This window comes from Caloenas nicobarica, chromosome 9 (genome assembly GCF_036013445.1).
Source record: "Caloenas nicobarica isolate bCalNic1 chromosome 9, bCalNic1.hap1, whole genome shotgun sequence".
NCBI classification, from domain to species: Eukaryota; Metazoa; Chordata; class Aves; order Columbiformes; family Columbidae; genus Caloenas; species Caloenas nicobarica.
Genome location: NC_088253.1, coordinates 19287528 through 19308596, shown reverse-complemented (window position 1 = coordinate 19308596; position 21069 = coordinate 19287528). Strand labels below are relative to the sequence as shown.

Here is a 21069-nt window from a genome sequence, read left to right as displayed (position 1 = left end):
TTATTTCATACACTCTTATCTTGAAGTTACTGTGTAAGGCAGAGCGGCACTGGTGTGTCTGGAGGCCAGAAATGGCAGAGCTCTGCCCAACGGGCAGCTCACAGAGGAACTTTGCCTGCAGAACGCTCAGGACACACAAAAGTGGTGCAGGGAGGCAGCTCCTTGTTTCCTCTCCTGTCTATGGTGACCCCTTTCCATCAGGCCATCGCTGCCCATGTGGAGCAGAGCTCAAGCGAGTCCTCTGTTCTCCAGGACACACACCCTGGTGCAGGCAGGTACTGACGCCCCTTTTCTTCTGACACGGGGCAGGTACCGCTGGGCATTGCCACCCACTGTGCTGGGATCACAGGGAGTGGAAGGAAAAGCTGCTCAGCCCTCCAGTGACCCATATATGTACAATATATATGTACCATGTATATACACAGGTGTAGTACAAGCTACAAGTCCAAGTCTGACCTTAAGGGTATAATGTTTGGAACAAGGGAATTCATTAATATCATTTATATGTTGTATGACTTTATGTAATTCAGCTGAGAATAGAGGCCCTAATTGGTTCAGATTTCATAAATAAAGACTCATGAAGTGATTCAGAGAAAAAGCAATTAGGGATCAAGATATACTTGTAAAATTACTGTCTCAGGTTATAGCCTGAAATTCTCCGTATGCAACGACTGGAGCACTATTTAAATTAATAAAGTGAAAAGAGACCATATTTCTCCTAAGGATAGTAAATATCAGTAACTTGAACATGTGAAAAACTGCTTCACACAACTCCATGCTGGAAATACTGACTCTGCCATTCCTTTCTTTACTTCTAATTTTTGGTTTCAGACATGTAAACTAAAAATTAATTTCCTTCACATTGTTTTTGATAGGAATCCCAAGCATGAAAAAGATATATCTGAACTCCATATTTCTTTTCTAAGATTATCAAATAGGAAAAAAAATACATAAAATCCAGTTGAAGTGCAATGTTTCCAAGATAACACACACATTAGGATAGCTTTTCTGGCTTTTACGGCTACGTGCTTACCTCTGGGGTCAGTGCATTGTTATCTGAAGTCTGACTCGACAGCAAAATATGTGTGAAACCGTCTTCTTTCCGGACTACAATGTCCCTGAACCGGCAGTTACTTTCGTTTTGACGCACGCTGTATCTTAGTCTCTTATCGAAGACATAATCTTTCTCCCCATCTAGTTTCCTTTTCACAGTGCTGTGTAGATTCAAGTTTCCATTGGCCAAAGACGAACCTTTCAGATGGAAAGAATCAAAGCAGAATTATATCTATACCTTCCAAGAAATGGAGTGATGCTTTCTATTCACTTAAACATAGCTTGGTATTTGCAATAGCCTCCATGTGATAAATTTGATAAATCAAAAATATGCCTGGCTAGTCAAATGTGGCCTCAAGCCATTGTTATTATTCTATATTCCAACATGCAGCACTTTTTGGGAGGTATCCAGCATTAGGAGAAAAAAGGGAACCATGACAGGAAAGATATCGCTCCTCCTTAAACAAATGAGAGAAATAGTACATCAGGTTTAAAAGACAGATTATTCTGACTTACACTGTGTATGAAATGTCACCTATTACTTTGCTTATGTTTGCAGTTCCTCGGTAATAGGCAACAGGTGAATATTGGTAACAATGGTGAGCTGGAATGTTGAAAATACCTTTACAAGACTTTTATGCAATATTCCTAATTACAGATGTTTCACACTATGGCCATTAAAAGTAAGGCAGAGACAGGTTGTCGAGGAACAGAGATTAAAGCTGCTCTGTTCATTGAAATAGCTTCCAAATCTGTTTTTTGTTTAAATAGACATAGTCCACAATACGCCATATTTAAGGAAGGCCAAGAAAAAGTGAATGAAAACACCTTTGTCCCATTCTTTACTCCTGCCAAAGATGACCCATTCCAGCTTCTGGTATCAAATAGCCAGGAATTTTTAAAGAGCGGATGACATGAATAGAATTGGATGGTGAATTCATAAGAGTTTGCTCTCTAAACCCAAATCACTTACCCTCCTTTTGGATTACCATGGTTCAGCTCTGTGTTTATGAAGGTAACAGAGCTAAGAGATACCATCTAAAGTATCACCTATATGATGCTGAATAAAGGATTTAACTGGTGCAATGCAAACATTGACAAATTACATTAGATCATCAATTTGAAGAAAAATCATTTGAAGCCAGCAGAATATGAAATTTGTTTTCTTGACAAGAATTATCTACACGTGTAGAAATCACCATGTGCTTGAATTTTAAAAGTTATGAATAATTTCGTATGGCATCTTTCTTCTTTTTCATAAGGTTTTGCTACTGCATATATTTTGGCATCTATTCTTACAAACAAAAGTCAACTTGTGAAATTACTAATGGAAAACTAATAGCGTTGGGAATAATATGCTGAAACAAATTAATTATTTGACTGAGGCAGATGTTTAAATATTGCATTTTTATCTATTCAATCCTTACTATGTTGCTTGACTCAGCAATAAGCTACTAAGATGTGAAGAGTTAAATCTCCCCCCAAAGTGTAAAGAACTTATAAAATAAGAGGTACAAATGACCACTGAATGGAAGATGTGTCAGACTAACTGTACTGATTATCTACCTAGTGTTGAAGAATATGCGACATCTATTTTAAATACAGGTGGTAAGTGAATGCTGGAAGATTAATTTACGCAAATAATCCAGCTCAACAAAAAGCCTCATAGTAATGATTTTATTTTTATTTTTTGTTGTATTCTTCGTTTGAGTAATATATCCAGCTTGTAAATTAAATATATGATGTAAGAAACTACAGATCTTATAAAATATTTTAACTATCTGCACGCCATCTGACAGAAATTTAACCAGAGGAAAGATCTAAATTAGATACGAGAGAAGCATAAACAGAAAAGTGTCATTTCCAATAATGGGGGATTAACAGAACAACACATAGTGAGTAAATTGTTGTTTCAGTGTATACTGTGCATCCCTGTAATCTTGCTTAATCTTATAATCTGGAGGAAATGATCAGCAAAATCCAAAGACAACACTCAAGTGAAACCAAGACAACGGACCACGTCTATTGCACGGATGTGATGGAGGTACCGAGGGTTCGCTCTAGAGCCACCAAAGCCTCCAGGTTGTCCCTGCTTGCGGGTTAATAGTTGGCACCTGCTCCACACACACGAGGGTAACAGCACCTTCCTCCGTCAGGATGAAAAATGACTGTGCCATAGGAAAAAAGAGGCATTCTCAAAGCAATCCGCACTGCACTGCAAACAAATTAAGGATGTCGCAAATTAACTAAGGAAGCTTTAGGTACCTCTGAATGTGGTTTACTGGCTTACTAGTATTTGATGCTCAGTCTAAGTACAAAGAGAAAACAGAACAGCAGGATATATTCCTTCCTTTAGTGGGAGTTTAATCTAATTATTACCTTGTTTTTAATCAACAGTAGAACTTATGGAATATCTAAACCACACTGATATTTAGAAGTTACAGTATTTTTTAAGGGAATTTCAGGTATTCCCAGACCACTGGTGCATCTAGTAATCCTTCTCCAAGAATAGCAGTAAAGGATGCTATTTAATGAGAAAATGCAAGCTTGGCCACTTTCTGCAGCCCTTTCCCCTGGTGTCATCCCTAAGTGTTGTAGAGCAACATGAGAGGATTCATCCTTCCCGTTTCCTTCAATATTTACTTGTGGACCTTTTCTCAGATTTCTCTAATCCCCTTTCGAGCCTGTTGATGGTGTCTGTCTCCACAGCCTCCTGCGGTATGAGTTTGAGAAGTTGTGTAGCCACTACAGAGAGAAGAATTTTCTTTCATCTGTGCTTTTATCTGATGTTCTACCAGTTTCAGTGAGTGGTCCCTAGTTCTGCTATTGAGGGATTTTGTGAACAACAGTTCTGCATTTACTTCATCTGAGACCTTGATGATTTTGTAAACTTTGATCATATTCACCCTCAGCCTCCCCCTCTCCTAACTGGAGCCTCTTTTATTCTCGTAATCCTCTTCATCTTAGTTGCCTGTCCCTGTCTCTCCTCTGGTACTCCACTCCTGTCAAGGGGAATAACATGTAATGATGTTACTGCTGCTGCGGTTGGTACTAGAAGTGCTTGAAGACTCCAGATTGAGACTGAGACCGAGACCGGGGCTCCATTACACTGGGCATTGCAGAAAACATGTTAGAAATTCATAGTCTAAAAAGACGAGGCAAAGAGCAGGAGAGGAAAGAGAAAAGATCACAATGAGCCTCATATCACTCAACATTTTAGAGGACTTGGATCTCCCCATCTCCTTCCACTGGCAGAGAACACCTCAAACTGCTGTTGTTTTCAGATACATCTCAGCATTTCATCGCAGTGAGTTTAGTGGCGTGGCCTCTGTGCCACCACCCTACGTACGGTCTCGGTGCTGGAACTCCAGGCAGGTGAGTCACATTACTGTGAACTGTTCTGGCTGGGAACTCACCCTGCAAAACTGTGGTTTGTTTTCAAACAGACGATGTTCACCTTGTAGCCTCAGGAGTACTTAAAAGTGATGCAGGGAACGGGATGGAAATAATGATCAGGATATGGAGGGATGGAGGGCTACGCCGTTCCTTTCGCCAGCAGCATGCATTGGTCCTGAATGGAAAGGACCGTAGAGTCAGGGCTTTAATTTTTCTAGGTGAAAGAAACCATGCTCCTTACTCTCTCTGGCAAGAGAGCTTGGCATTCCTCAAGCTTCCCAATAGCCTTTCTGTGTCTCCTTTCCGTCTTTCTTGTGGGTAATGGTAAATACTGTACATACTTAAAAGCAGTGCTCTGTTGATAATTTACTAATAATTTCAGACTTCTCCAACTAAAGGAGCATCTGTAAGATATCTAAAAGCAATGAGTTTTTATCCAAACTGAGAAAGCAAACATATTTGGTTGTCTTTTACTGCCAGTATTGCTCCAGAATAAATAAAACAGAACAAGCTAAAACAGCAAGAGGAAGCAGTGACTAAGTTCATAGAGAGTATTTAAATTAAGGGCACCATGAGACTACAAAGATTTTTGTAATGAAGAAAAACAGTGGTTATTGATACATGACAAGCAAAAATTCTTCAGCAGATGGTACAGAAATAGAGCAATGTAGAAAAGGGAAAGAGAAAATTAAAAGGGGATGTTTTTTGATGCTGTCAAGAAACTTGACAAAACAATCGCTCTCAATTACAATATCTGGAGAGAAACAGAAATGTGATAACAAAAGACAACAAATATCATCCGAAAGAACGGTACTGTTAGCTCCTAGGGAGCATCAGTGGATGTTCTCCTGCAGAGTTTTTCAACATTTTCCAACTTGCAGACCCTTAGAAAGCTGTCAATTAAGATGACTCTGCTCTCCTTATGATGGGATGTGTAGAAGGTAGGAGAGAGGTTTTGATAAGAAAGGTGTGTCCCAACTTCAGCAAGGTTCCAGGCCTTCACTAGGGTGCATATATGATTTTGTACATACATCTGTAGGAATACAGCCATCTTTTTGGGGTAAATAGCTTACGGGTGAGAGTTTTATCTATAGGTTGAGCAGGAAACATTTTGTACCCAAGTGGATGTATATACAAAACCAAACACGCTGGTGGAAGTCCATTCAAGGAGTCAACAAAAACTAGTTTTTAAATAGCTATTATTTGTTTCAACAGAACTGGGATACCATAGACAAACATAATAGATGTTTTCTGATTAGTTATAGGATATAAATTACTCATTATATTTCTTGGTTCAACACGCTGGTAGTTGAACCTCATTATATATGAAAGAACACTGGTTCAAGTTGATGGGTTTTGGAGGCCTTCAACCATAGGCCAACGCTGGTAGCAGAGCTGGGCCTACCGCTGGGTTTTCAAATTGTGGTGAATTTTTGAGTTTTCCAAATCTAGGCTTCAAGACCAACTTAAAATGTCTATATACATTTTCCGTGCACTCTTCCACTTAGCTGTGAAATGAGTCTGACATTCATTTGGGCTCCAGTCTCAAAGCCGACACAAATCTTTGCTTCATTGGATTCTGCACGGGGCTGCCCGGGAGCCACAGCTTCTGGGAGCCAAACCCAGGTCCCCCAGCCTGCCTTGTTGTTCGGCACATAGTGTGTGGCAGCCCTGGGAGCGCTGATGGGACACGCTGGGCTTTCGGCTTCCAGGCTCGATGGCAGACAGCCTGAAACCTCTGGCACAGCTGGCGGCCTCAGAGCCGAACGCGGGAGTCCTGCCAAGCAGCCGCCACATTGCTCCCGGTCTTGAGGGACAAAGACTTGGCATCTTGGCTTAGATTTGGAGAAAGTTTTGAAAGCCAAGATGCTTGGAACAAAACTCCTGTTATTCAACAAACGGGCATTTTTCCCTGAAACTTTCTTCTTTTGGAATTTCTAAAATTTCAGACTGGTTTTAGTGGACATCTCTCCGGTTTAAAATGAGTTTGTGATACTAACAGGCCACAGGGCAGAACCGCACTGGCACCTTCTGTGCTACTTCCCTGTGAGTGTAGATTCCGAGGGAGTTCAGTAAACTGTTGGGCTTGTTGAAGAGTAGTGCGAGTTTCTTCAATTTGACATTTCAAATGATGCAAAATCCTGTATCAGGAAATGTGGCTTCTCTCAAGCTAGTAGGGCAATATTAGAAAAAAACCTAGTATTTTTATTTTGACCTTTCTTCACCAGTTTCTGTCTGCTCTTCCTTCGGTAGACTCTTCTCTCCTCTTTGTGTCTGCACTATGCATGTGCTGGGTTATCACAAAGCAAGACCGGAGAGATTTCTGACCTTGGAAGTGCTGCTGAGTGTGGGTTTTTCAGATGAGAACTGAGCAGAGATTTAAAGATCTCTTGCTTTTGCCTACAGGGAGGTCAGAATGCAAGGGAGAAAGGAGAACAAAGTACAGAAGTGATGGATTTGGAGAATGCAAAAGCCATCAGAAAGAAATGTTTTTAAGGAGCTGCACACATCAGCGGCCAGGCCAGGAGCCCTCCGGTCACGGCAGAACACCCGGCTGCTTCTGAAAAGCGGGGGGTGGTGGATGCCATTTATTAGCTCCTCTGGGGACAAATGGAAGGCTCGTTTGACCTTTCTTTGTAGCCCTTTAGTTCTTCATTTAAAAAAAGAAGGCAGTAAAATATGGGAATTAACGCATTTTAAAGACGCATTTTGTGTCAGAACTTCTCCAATGAATAACATAAAACAAATTATTAGAAAAAAATCATTAGAAACGGTAAGAAATCAAAGAAAAATAACTTTATGCTTATCTGTAATGAGATATGAAGTATTTTTAAAGAAGCAGGTAACTTTTTAAGCAGTCTCCTATGAGCTCCAACTCATCAAAATACAAAAGCCGGCACTCTCAATTTGAAGTGTCATTAACATCATTGGGGCTACTTATGCATTTAAAGCTGACCACACATTTTGCTGGTTTGGGAGCCTTTAACAGAATATTTGATGGTTGGATTGAAAGGTCCAAGCAGCTCCAGGAGGCACCAGACTGGGCAAGGTCAGTTCTGCTTCCCAAATCAAGTAGCATTTCCTGGGTTGCCAGTAGGGTGGAAAATGGAAAGCGGGGTGATATAATTTATGTTGACTTTTGAAAAGTTTTTGGCAGGGCAATTCACAAGAAGCTGTTAAGGAAATGAGTGCTATCATGGGCTACAGAAAGTGGCTAATAAAAATAAATAATTGGAACAAATGGTTACTTTTCATCATGTCAAGTGATTAGTAGTTGGCTGCCCCAAGGACCTGCAGAAGGATTAGTTTATTTAATGTACATATTAATGAACTGGGAAGAGAAGTATGAGAGGAAAATTTGAAAGGAATACAAAATAAGTAGAGTAAAAACTAGGAAAGATTTTGAAGAGCTTCACTGAGTCATAAGAAAAAGATGAATTGGCAACAGTAAAGCAGATTAAACGCATAATGAAAGGGATCATACATATAGCCGTGTTCTAAATTAACTGTAACCACCAAGGAAAAAAACCTAAGAGCAACTGTGTATCACTCAATGAAAACCTTTATGCAGTGTGTAACAGCAGAAAAAATAATACTCAAAAGGTTGTATCGCCACTCTATCAGTAAGCAGTAGGAAATCATTTGGAATAGCTCCTGCTGTTTTTAAAAGGTATTAAAAAGAACACCCCACACACCGAATGCACAAGAGGATACTGAAAACTACCAAGAATCTTGGAAGACTTCCACATGGTAGGAAGGCTTAAAAGGATGGGGCTGCCGACAGGTTGACAGGACGTCTTAGTCTTTTTCCTTTCATATAAGAACAAGAGCTTATTCAATGAAAGTAAAGGTCAAAAACCCCCAAAGAAAACACCAGACCCAAAAACCTGCTGAAATAAAATGTGCATCTCATTGTTAGCTCCTGGAAATTACTGCCACAAAGCACCATCGAGGCTTTAAGTTTGGTAGGATTAAAGAAAAAAAAAGATTGGCCACATATTGATCATGAGAAGCTACTTAGTTGCCTTAAACTGAATAGTGTTTTATAGCGAACATAAACCTTTATTCTTTGAGAACTAAGCCAGTCAGTGACTATGGGGATTAGGAATAAATTTCTCCTGTTTCTTCTCGTTCATGTCAAGGCTGTTTGTACCTTCCCATAAAGTATGTCTTGTGACTTTGGATGTATCCACCTACTGTCAGAGACAAGGACCTGCCAGTTCTGAGTACTGAGTACGACTGGCATTAGTACTGAGGAACTGGAATGCTATTCAGACATACCAGGATACTTTAGCAAGAGTGGTATTAATTATGTTTCTAAAATAATACAGATCTTTCTAGACCACTGGGTCTGTGCACGCATAACTGAAAAGTGATTTGTTACCTGGTGATACTCAAAACCAGAACTGCAGTATCATCCATACCTCCGTTGTCATTCCCACTCCATGCCTGGTCACCATTTCCCCACAAGAACGTGACGCCGCACAGGTGTGTAACAACACCCACACCGCTTCGTGTTCCTCCATGGGAAGTGGTAGGAGAAAAGCCAACTGATAAGGAAATGGTATAATATCCGGGGAAAGAACGTGATACCTGTTTATGTGCTTCTCATCATATCACTTGTGTAGCACAACAATGATTTTTCCCTGAGGGGACTCTCTGTTTGCAGTTGCTGCAATTAACCCCCCACCCCCAAGACTGTAGTTGTTTAAATCACATACCAATTCCATTCACAACTGGTGAATCATTATTAACTTCCAACACGCTGGGCAAATTTTGTTCTCCTTCGTGATCATTTAAATCCATGTTTTGCTGTTGTGAGCCATTCCCAAAATGTCTAGAATCTTTTTCATGACTGCCATCTCCATTCTGCAGCCCATTATGTGGCTTTTTCAGTGGCATGATCTGTAAACCGCTGGGAGTAGTTCGGTAAGTCACAGTTTTAGCAGCCCTGTCATTAGCAGATGCTGGCTTTGCTGCGTATCCTCTTTTCTGTTTTTGAAGAGATGGATTAATTCTCTTCCTTTTGTGTGTTGACCCTTTGGACTTCCCAGATTCAGAAGGTCTATGTGGGATTTTCTCAACAGATGATCCACGGCTTTCCCGTAAAAATTTTGGAGCACTGGCCTGTTTCCCATGCCTCGATCGCTTTTCTCTAGTAACATGTAGTCCATTGAACTCGTCAATAAATTCCTCACAATGTAGGAGGTGATGTTCAGGTTCCCAGGTGTCTTCATTGCTTCCATAGCCTTTCCACCTAATGAGATATTCCCATTTCCCCTTCTTGTTCTTCCTTTTGTCTACAATCCTCTCTACCTAAAAGAAGAAAAAAAAATTAGAAAGAAGAATAGTTTGGTCATGATGTTCTTCATTTATAGCTAGGAAGGCCTCCCTGATGTTGTAAAGATGCCTTAGTATTCAGGAGATTCTCCTAAAATAGAGTGTCTAAAAGATGAACTGACTCTGACATGGAAATCTACCCAGGCTGGCCAAAATGTAGCAACCGATTTCCCACATTTAAATGTACCTTGATTTCAAGGACGCACCCAACACTCCATTCCCCTTGGATCCTACAGAGACCATGCTGACTGCTGATGAGAACCTACCTGGTGTATGTATAAACCATTGACATGACAATTGGGAATCAGTGTTACGTGTTTGTGTTCGACAAAGAATTCCCAGGAACAGACCTGGCAACGCAGGAGAGGAATGCAGGGTTTGACAGCAAGGCCATTTCCCCTTCTGAAAACATTGAGAAGAGACATAAACACCTGATCAAATCTCATCTGGGAACCTACAATAGCCACAATGTGAAGAAAAAAGAGAGACCCTGAAGACCTTTAATGAAAGCACAATTTCTGCAAAAATCTGGTTGTAAAATGACACAATTACTGTTACATTCCTCAGCTACCTCTTGTTTGCAAGACCTTAATAAAGCATCTTTTTCTATATTGTCCATTACTGATCATTCTCCTGAATCCACACGTGCATTATGTCCCTACAAACATCCCCATACTTATTCATTGAAACTATCTTGAACAGAGAACTGATTATAACAAATTACAAGATCTTATTTGCATTACTGTACATCCACTTTGCTACTTCCAACTTATAAAAATTCGTATTCTTTATGAATGCAACATTTGAGTAAATACACAAAATTTGTGAGTGCACCAATTTAAATAAAAAAGCAAATGAGAGGCATAAAGGCAGGATTCTTATGCAGAAGTAATGCATTTAATGAACCTACATCAGAGAACATCAGTTTAAAGAACATTTCTGCAGCAAGGGATAAAGGGCTATATTGGGCCTGCAAGCTGATGTGAATGAACAGTTTCAGGCGGTTGTGGAATACGGACTGTACAACTGAAGAAATCTTTGTGCTACCACAGCACTGGCAGGGAGAGTGCATGTGAAAACCCAGGCACTATGAGCGGACAGCAAATCATGGGTTTAAATTGCATCAAGTGATATTTAGGTCAAATAATTAAGAAAAATGTTGTAATGGTAGTAAGAATCAAGCATTATAATAGATAATTGTGGTGAAGGTGTGGAGGGTTTTTAGAACAAAGAGTTTTTGTTAGGCAAACATCTGCCCTGAATAGTCATTGCTGGAAAGTTGGAGTGTGATGCCACTAATGAAAAAAATCATTATCATTAGTCAAAAGCACTATTTTTAATTTAGAAAAATAAATAAGTGGCTAGCTAATGTAATAGTTGACATTGCTCATCAAAGAAAAATCACCTCATGTGAAGAACACCAGTGGAATCTGTCTGGAGAATTTAACCTTGAAGAAGGGCGGTCACAGCAGAGGAAGCAATTGTTCTTTTCAGATCCCCTGTTAGAGCAAACCAATGGATTCTTTCTGTCCATTCACTGGCTGCAACTGTGCATTCATAGAAATCTTGGTGGGTTCCCCAAAGCAGTCTAAATGTAATTAGCACCTGAACATTATACTTCTGTCTCCATTCATTTACATGGGAACTGTGCTCAGACATGTGTGGCCAAGTCCTGGTGGACGCTTTTCCTCCAGCTCCAGCACATTCCGCTGCAGCGTCCCAACCAGCTCGTTCCCGTGCTCTGTCCTATCAAATATCTGCCCAGAACCACCACAGCGGCAAAGCAAAGCATCAGCTTTACTCTGAATTTAGCACAGTCCCCTTCAGGATTGCTCAGTGTGGCGAAACAATTAACTGAAGCTCAGCCCAGGCAAGTTTGAGATCATTTGTCTCAAAAGAGGAAAATTAGTCACAAAAAAATGAACTGGCATTTTTTTCCCCCCTCATTTAGGATGTGTGACTTTCAACTGTCAAACTAATAGACTTATTATGGTCTTGTTGAATTTATAGAGAGCAGCTGCCCAAATTATCCCTGGCTTTAAAATATTTCTCATCCTCCTATCTGGGACTGGCCAGAACACTGTACATCGAACCGTGGAACACTGTAGAGGCCTATAGGTTGTCTGTGGATTTGTTACTTTAATTACAGCAGCTCACTATACCAAGGAGCAAAACATATATGTTTGCGTCCTGGGGAAAAAATTAAATTGCTGCAGAACTCAGCGGACCACAGCTATCATTACTGTAGAGAATCTGGTTTAGAGCTATTCTGTGTGTACTAGCTAAACAATATGGGCATTCCCTTCCCTTTTTAATGCAGGAGTTTGCACTTGGAACACAAATTCTGTGTCAGGTTGATGATGCCTCCAAGTAACTTCTGCCTTTCTTTTGAGGGATTGCACCAGCTGCGTGAGGAAGAACCTCAGAAAGGGCGGACAAAGACCTTCCCATTTTCACAATCGCGTGCAAAAAGTATCTCTTCAGCCTCACCTTTTCTCACTCATGCACTTCATCTTTAAATTGAACTCTACTGATTTCTCATTTTCACATTGTTGCTCTCTTACAGGGAGCAAAAGTGAAAGGAAGAGGTTTCTTGGAGAGCATTTTTAATATGGAAAACACTCAAGTATTTTGGTGATGAGGCATTATGCATTTCAATTAAGAGCATAAAAGGAGAAAACATGAGTGGTCTTTGTTTCTGGGAAACAAAATACTGGCAATGGAGAATGTGATTAACCAGTTCAACACATCATGAAGGGAGAAATAAAGTGTTTATGAAATTGAGTCAAATTCAATAAATAGTTTCAGAAAAAATATTCAGAAAGCAAATATATTTGGGAAAGACTAAGCATTTCGTTACAGCATTTTTGGAACAAAGCTATCGATGTTTAACTTCCAATTTAACTAACAAAACTAAAATAAAGAGGAACTAAATAAACTGAAGACAAAGTATTTTGTCTCTAGTCAACCCCCTTCTCAGTTTACTGTTTTGCTAGGGAGAAAATGAAAAAAAAAAAGTGAGTTGATCCAAAATTAGTTGTTTTCCTTGAGCTTTTGGTTCAGCCATCATACCCACTGGCTTGACTAATGATGCATAAAAAGTCTGAGCAGATATTTTTCTTGTCCTCATTACTGCCTCACTGTTCATCACTGGATGCATCTGAGGGCAGGATCGACATACCTGACCCCTCAACATGGTCCCTTTTCCTTCTTGGGTTTTAAGTTCTTCATTGATATTTATCCCCTTCAGAGTGCCACTGTGTTCCTGCACTGAGTACAGTGAAGTGCTTCAGTGTAGGCATAAATATCAGCTTTTTGCCCATACCTGGTACTTTCTGACCCATTTTTCTTCTATTCACAGTCCACAGTAATAACAAACCAGTATTTTTTATGATGTATATTTGTTTTAACAAGTAGTACATAAAGTTATAATCTTGCTGCATTTACTTCAGGTTTCACAAATTCATACGAGTTTTCTTAATGAGATATAATTCTGTGCCAGCAAGTGATTAATAGAAATAATACTTCCATTCCTTCCCTAGAATAAGCAATACACAATTATGAGCATATGCAGAAAACATCTACGGCTTCAACGTCTGATCTTCCATTTTCCCCCTCAGTTCTGTGTTTAATGAAAACTGAATAACGTCTTCCCAAAAGTCACCTTGGTAGTTACAGTTTGGCAAATCCTTGTATTCAGTATACTTGGGTTGGAAAACTAAGTAGTTAAATCTAATAAAATTGAAACGACTGCAAACAAAGTTTGCAGGGGTATCACAGTTAAGACAGTGCTGGAAGTGACATAGACCATGAGTTGCCCGGACTCACTGTGTCTCTCTTCCTGCCCCAGCTAATTCTGGATGAATTGAGGTGCTGATATGTTACTACATAAATATGTTTAAAGAGAAAAAATAGGATGAGACCACGGCATCTGTGCCAATGCATTTGCAACACACATTTCAGCCTCCAGCCAGCCTTAAACCTAGCGCCATACACAGCTGCACGAACTAGGATGAAAGTCATAAATAAAACCTCGAAAAGTTTGCATTCTGAACGTAATGTGAAATTTAAAAAATACTAATCGATTACAGTACAAATATGTAGAGCTTCATAAATGTAAGTGTTGTGACCTGGTGATCAAGTGCTTATGTCTGTGGAGTAAAACACCTTCCAGGAGATCAATAAACTTACAGAAAAGTTTGGAAAATTGCCTGTCTACTTAGTGATTTCCAAAAGAAGTACATGTCACCTCCTTTTCTTTGACCACACATATCTGTGTAAACTATTTTAACTGTAGTGTGTGACGCTCAGATGGTCTCTGTTAGTGCCCAGCACAGAAGAGCACACCAATTCCATGACACGCACTAGAAAAACTGCTTTTCATTACTATAAATTACAGGACTTGTACTGCTTTATGTGTTTTTTCACTGGAGGTCTTTGTCCCATGTTGTGCCTCAGGGTGTTGAAGGGTATTTGAAGAAAGTACCAAGGAAAGAAAGGCAGTAAGATTTCTGAGGGAGATAAAGATCATTGGATTCAACATGTTTGTCTCTTAAAAGTTCATTATTGCCCTAACTTCCTCCTTTTTGTTGCATTTGCTTTAAGAAATAATGTATTTATTTGGTGGTAAATCGCTTGCTTCCATTTGTAACTTATTTGTGTTTCTCTTGTATTTGCATTTAATTTCTCAAAATCTGGTAATTGGAGCATTTGTTCCAGATGTATGAAAAATGTGGCACCGTATCTTGTGCAGCAGTCAGTATTCACGTTAGAAAAATAATAGTGGAATGGATGCTGGGACTCTCTTCAGAATCTGACCCGCAGTTTAAAACCAGAGTAGATCCAATCAATGTGCCAGCTCTGAAACCCCCCGGTAGTAAATCTGCGTAGTCACCTGAAAGGTCAAAATGAAAGCGAAAGGGCTAGATAGTCATAAAAATGAAAGGGAAGACATGCCTCATCTGAATTATTCACAGGGAAAACATCAAATGACATCTTCCCAGCAAGTTCAGCCAACACCCTGTTAATGTCAAGAAGACACTGCTTTGTATTCAGTTCCTTTTTTCTCTTTTTAAGCGTATGGATTTTTAATTTTCTACAGTCTTCTCAGAATCAGAAGAGGTGTTAAGCTTCCTAGGGAAATCCTGAACGTTCTGCGTTTTCACTGTCATCAACCTCATGTTACACATGGTTGAAAACCACTGCGTTAAGTATATGTGTCCTCCAACACATACGTATGAAGACTTACGACAGACCAAATAAATGCTGTAAAAACTCCTGCTGCTCCCTGTACGTAAACCTGCAACTTCGATCTTCCTCTCCTGACGCACACTAACACTGTGGAGGATCTGGCTATGTGATTCCATGTTGTGGGTTTATAAAAGCAGCAATGCACCGCAAGTCAGCTGTATATTACAGTAGTGAAGTGGTAATTAGAAATTACTGCTAGAAGTGGTGTTTTCACATTCCTAGGACTTTTCCGGACCCAGCATTTTGCCTGCGTAAGTATATTCTCTTAGTTACCTTCCCTGGCATGCAGGTGTTTTACAGAAATGGAAAGATCAGCCTTGCTCCTTGCTCACACAAGCAACAAGATTTCCCCTTTGTGTGAGAGCTGCCTTTCTGAGCAGTTTAGATCAAACAGAGCCGGCTGCTGGATTGCCGAAACCAGCCAACCCCAGCTCCATGGAGACGCACTCATATCTCGACTGACCTTCTGCCATTTTTCTTGGAAGTCCCACCTTTCTCTGAAGTTCAGTCTCGCTGAAACTGAAATTCCGGTCTGGTCTCTCAGTTGTTCATTTCTGGCTCTTTTGAGAACTGTCCTGGTGCCACATCTCCAGCTCTAACAAGGGCTCAGTTTCCCCACTTGGTGCCATCTGTCCCCGTTGCTGACAGAACCCATTTTCGTGCCCTTGTCTTCCCTCGATTTGTTTACAGCAGCCTTTTTTTTTTTTTCTTTTTTTACGGTCAGGACTTACAGTGCTCAAATCTTCCAGTCCATTAAAGCCATTTCCCTCTCCCACTATAAATTTAAGGGTGTAATCTAAATCCCCTTCTTTTATTAGGATATTTAAGTGTATGTGTGTAAAGAATACCAGTGGTGGAAGTGCCACAATCATTGTGGTTTTTGGAGCAAACAGGAATAATAATATCCGCAAGGATCTTGCACTGGAAGAAGGGCATTTTTGTGTAGACTGATACAGTCCCTTGGAAAAGGACTGGAAAACTGTCAGATGACACAGGGATCAGAAAGGGACTTCTTGGTCAACATGTAGTCCCTGTCATCGTAGGGTATTTCATCACATAAGCCCTTTCATATTGGTTATGTTCATGATATAGAACATATTTCTGCCGGGGCTTACTGCTGATAGGTTGCACAGCCAACAGCTGTTCATTTTTAAATGTAATCATTTTGTAAAAAACATTTTTAGCTTTGCATTTGGAAAGGAAAACAGTCTTCAAAGGTGCAAGAAAAGTGCGCTGAAAAATAAAGATACTCTTCAGCAGTAGGTAAGGTAATCTTGACAATGTTCTTTTTATGGAGGAAGGGCAGGATTTTTTCCTTTGTAGTCCACGTTGAACTTGCGTCATCAAAAGAACTGTCATGCAATGTGGGGCAGAACTCTTCAAGGCTGCTCCTCTGGATATGGTTTAAATCCCTTTCACCTACAAACATTAGTCAACACATTGAACATATGTGGAAATCCAAAGAACGCAGGGTTTTTAATGTATTTTAAAGTATAAAGATGCATTTCATTTATCAAATCCCTGCTTGCTTTTGTACAATAAATCAGTTCATTATTTTATTTCAGTGTTCATGTTTCTTGAGGAAAGGAAAGCAAGAAGCAGGCCATACCAAATTCTGGATGTCCTTTAAGTTAAAAAGTGGTCAGTTCTGAAGACACCCTCTACAAACTTGCTGGCACAATTTATTTCAGAATGAATCTGTTACAATGCCATCTAGAACATTTGAATTTGATGACAAATGCTTACTTTTATTTCAGTACTGAAGTACAGCTGGTAACTTTTACTATCCTGCTAAATTCATTTAGAACGTTATAGCGCATGCTTTAAATTTAGAAACAACAGATATTTCCCTGCTTTGTAGACCAACAAAGTAAAAAATAATTTCTGTTCCTATTTACTATCCTAAGAGAGATTTAAAGCCACAGCTAGTGTATGCTGCTGATCTAGGAGAACTGAGACACGGATGAAGTTTGCTTGAAGCAGAACTGTTCTTGTACAGTCTATTTCTGTGACAAGCACAGATGACTAAAAGATGAATGAGAAATCTAAATTCAAGAAGACAAAATATTTTACTAAGCTTTACAAAGAGCTGGCTGGTTTGGCCACGTGTGTGGCTCTCAGCTTTGTAATACCAGGGATTTCTGCCTCAAATGTTTCTCTGCTGAATTCAATGGGATTCTCCAGTTTTAGATCATCTGAGAGTACGTGTGTGGGAAACGTGTGTGTTTATCAGAAGAGTTCAGCACAACCTGGTAAGGACCCGATTCGGCCACTGCTTCCTTCACAGTGCTGCAAGTCAGCAGAGTTATTCCCACTTAGATCCAAGTAAAATCAAAGAAGGAATCCCTGGGATTTAAACCATGAGGTTTTTTACTTTTCTTTTAAAAGCAGTTTATAGGAACAGGAGCAGGACTTGAGGAGACTTCTAAGCCAACCAGTGTTTATGTGGCCAGATCACAGTTCTTTCAGTAAAACTGCCTGGAATTTGTTAAAAAATACTCATGTTTCCAAACAGATGTGGAAATGTGTAAGCAGCAGTTAAAAAATAAATACACGATTATCACTGAAGTTGCTTTTCACCAACATTAAAGCAAGTCCAGAAATGCAGGAAGCAATTATTAATTTACATAAAAGCTTCACCTGATATCATTAGAAAAAAATAATAATGCTGGTTTATGTTCATGTGCAGTTTGTTCTCCTTTACCTTGTTCAGCTTATTTTAGTGTTCTGTTGTACAGCTCGCTCAAGTCTTTTTCTCCACCATATGGACTTCAGGAAGATTCAATTTAAGGTCAGGACATCAGTGCAACACTTTTACATCCATCCCAAAGCTTAGCCAGAAGTGAAGATTCCACATTAAAAAATACAAAGGTCTGCCTATAATACAGTATAAATAAATATTTGAACTACTCTGCTGTACTGCCACTGACTCACTGCTTTACAAACGCTACTGGTACGACTGTCATAAAATAAGCCACATGTTCTCATCTGGTAGGTAGAAAAATATTTTCTTAGCCCTTTTGCAGCGAAGCAGTAAACTTGAGCACGAAGAAATGAAAGCCTAGATTTTGGGGAGCTGTTTGTCACTCGGTGGTTTCCATAGGTGCTGAAGACTTGGATTTCAGTGTAACCGGGAGCTTTGGCTCTTCAGAGAGGCTTTGCCAGCTCCGTGTGGCAACTGAGGAGAAATGTCCGAGTGTGGCTTGCTGGCTTTGCAAAGCTTATGCACCAGATTGATGAGAGACAACAGGAGGGTACAGTGTACTGGGAGTACAAGGTGATACTGGTCAGTCCAAGTGGCCATTTGTGCTGGTTTGGCTGGGATAGGGTTAATTTTCACAGGAAGCTGGGAGAGGTGAGTGAGCAACTGCGTGGTCCTGTTTGCCATCTGGGAATAAACCATGACACCATTGTACACCACGCTCTTCTTACCAAAGTTTTTGAAGTGAATTTTGGTGATCTTTGAAAGAGGACAATGTAATAGCTTTGCAGATAATTTCGAGGAACACGGCCTCTACTGAAATGATGGCTTGGTAAAAATTAAATCTCTGTGTTGCAAAACAGGACAAATGGACAATTAAGTAGTTACTCCCAAGATACAGGATGTGGAATAGCAACTTTTGAGTATGGTGTAAAGAATATCCCGTGACAGGATTTGTTTTCTAGCTGCTGCATACAGGGAGAGACAAGTATTTTTCAAATGATCAATACGTATTTGGCAGAGCAGCAAGTCAAGAAGAATTCCCAGCCTACAGGCCTGAACATTAAGGAGGATGGTAAAATCTTCCCCGTCACTGAGACAGGAGGGAGAGGAAAATGAAGAACTCTGTCTGTGTTATATTAATGGCTGGACAGGGATAAAGAGATGTCAGAAGGGTAAAACATATATCCCTTTCATGTTTTCTACCCAAACTAGGATAGGAGGCTACTGGTTTGGAGCATCCATATAGCAAAGGTAGTAGCTGTCAAATTTGTGAATAATAACCACGCAGGGATAAGTTTCAGAAGGAAAGGGCTAAAAATAGATAACTTTGCACAATATAGAAGGTTGAGGGGCGATCCTTTGAGTGAAAAGCTGAAATAGCAGTTTGTAAAGTAGTGGGATAAGAGAAAAAAGTCACGAAACACAAAGGTTTCTTTCAGAATTCAGTAGAACTCTTCATTTTCTTAGTTACACAAATGAAGCCAATGTGATGGCAGAACACGGAAATGAGCCAAAAAGGAAGGCAGAGCAGAAAAAAGGAGTAAAGAAACATGCTTTAGGCAACTATAATGGCATGATAAGAGCACAGAATTTTATAAGTATCCAGGATACCACTGCAACATCACAGAAAAATGGCACATAAAATTTCAAAAATTATCTGTGAAAGAGTAATTGTCAAAAAGGAAGAATAATACATCATTATCCGGTCAGAAATAGCATTCAGATGAGCAGGGTCAGTAGTCCAAGTTCTGGCCTCAATTATTGCATTGGTTTGCACTGCAGATTTAATCTGTGTTTGAGATCTGAATTCTGTCCAGTGTAAAACCAACTTACTACTGGTGCCTGGAAGGAACGAGCTGTCTTACGGACAGCAGGACAGGCAGTGCAGAAAGCTGCCAGCGTTCATCACACAGATGCATTTAAAATCATCCGAGTGTGCAGCTAGTTAGAAATCTGCATGTAAAACGTGGGGACGGTGCTGTAAATGGGGAGGTGCAAAGACATAAAAGCATATCCATTGACTTCACATGAGAGTGTGTTTCGGAGCAACTAGATGGACTCTGTGTGAGGATGTTTGCTGACAGTGAAGACGAAAGGCTCTAACACATCTGTGCTGTACAAATGTCTGCCGTGAGTCAGACCGACTACGCTCCTGTAGCTGCTCCGGCAAGGGCAGAGTCCCCCGGGAGCTGCCATCGGAGGGGCTGTGGAGGGGACAACCACAGGTGACCCTTCTGCTGTCCTCAGGCCCCACATCCTCTTGAAAGCTCTTTGGCAACAGCTGCTCACCACTCCTTGACCTCAGCGAGTCTTGTTTCAGCCTCGGTAATTCACACAAGCCAAGGAAGTGTTAATTGATGAGTCCCGAGTTCTTTTAGACTGTCATTATTCCTGATGATAGGGTTGCAGCCAAGTGCTGGCAGGACTTCCAGCTGCAGGGGTTGCTATGGGCTGGAAGCCATTACTCCTTTCGGGGAGGTCCCCAGGAGCACCACCGGGGTTTTCCTGGCGGAGAGGTACAGATCTTGCTCGAGATACCTGCCGCATCGCTCCGAGGGTCGTGGTGGAGGTGTGTGCCACGTCTCCATGCTTATGGCTATCTTCTCTTTTTGTTGATAGGTGATGCAGATGTATCGAGCGTCAGGGTGAGACTGGAACTCTGATGAAGCTGAGGAACCATTTAGAAATGTCTGTGCTCGAAGCAGTATTGAATATGTAAGTGGTGAATATATTACTGGGGGAATTTTCCATGTATTTGTTAGTCAGATTCCTAACTTGGCGGTTGTGTTAATACCTCAGCTGCTCCTGGATGCATTTACAGCAATGATGTGGCAAAGGGCTTTGTTCCATGTGCCTCCGTAGAATGGGCCACTATATTTTTATAAATGTAGGGTTTCTGAGTTATATTCCCTACATTTGTCTCACTGGGATTAGGCTGGTTATGTTGTCTCGGTGGCGCTGTGCCAGCTGTGGAAGGCTGCAGCTGTCTGCGTGCTATTAATTGAGGGTTAGTGCAGAGACCAACATACACTGGTGCTCCAACACCCATACGCTTTTCCAGATACTTTATGAATGGAAGCTTAAATTCACACTTTAAGATAAGAAGCCTCTGAGTCACATTTAGTACTAAAATCCCACTTGCAAATGGTTTACGAAATTGCAAAAGAGTTTTAACAAATGGCTAATAAGTTGTTAGAGACTCTTGTGAATCTCACACCTAATTAGTCTTCTAATTCTAATGAGTCCGTGATAAACTTCTGATGAACTCACCATCATCTCTACCACAAACTACACATATAGTTAAATGCCGGAACAGATGTCCAGAG

General features: G+C 40.4%; 1 protein-coding gene and 1 long non-coding RNA gene across 3 annotated transcripts in view; one reads left to right on the top strand and one right to left on the bottom strand.

The window, feature by feature from the left end:
* Positions 1-21069, bottom strand: part of CDYL2 (chromodomain Y like 2) — a 59450-nt gene that overhangs the window by 17549 nt on the left and 20832 nt on the right. The window contains 2 exon segments of the mRNA XM_065640766.1: positions 1034-1251; positions 9171-9765. Of these exon segments, the coding sequence (XP_065496838.1) occupies positions 1034-1251; positions 9171-9765 (813 nt within the window).
* LOC135991916 (uncharacterized) overlaps positions 1-21069 on the top strand; it is a 93389-nt gene that overhangs the window by 59094 nt on the left and 13226 nt on the right. For both annotated transcript variants that reach the window (XR_010606668.1, XR_010606669.1), the window contains exon 4: positions 20363-20458. This is a non-coding gene — a long non-coding RNA (uncharacterized LOC135991916). The remainder of the gene's footprint in view (positions 1-20362; positions 20459-21069) is intronic.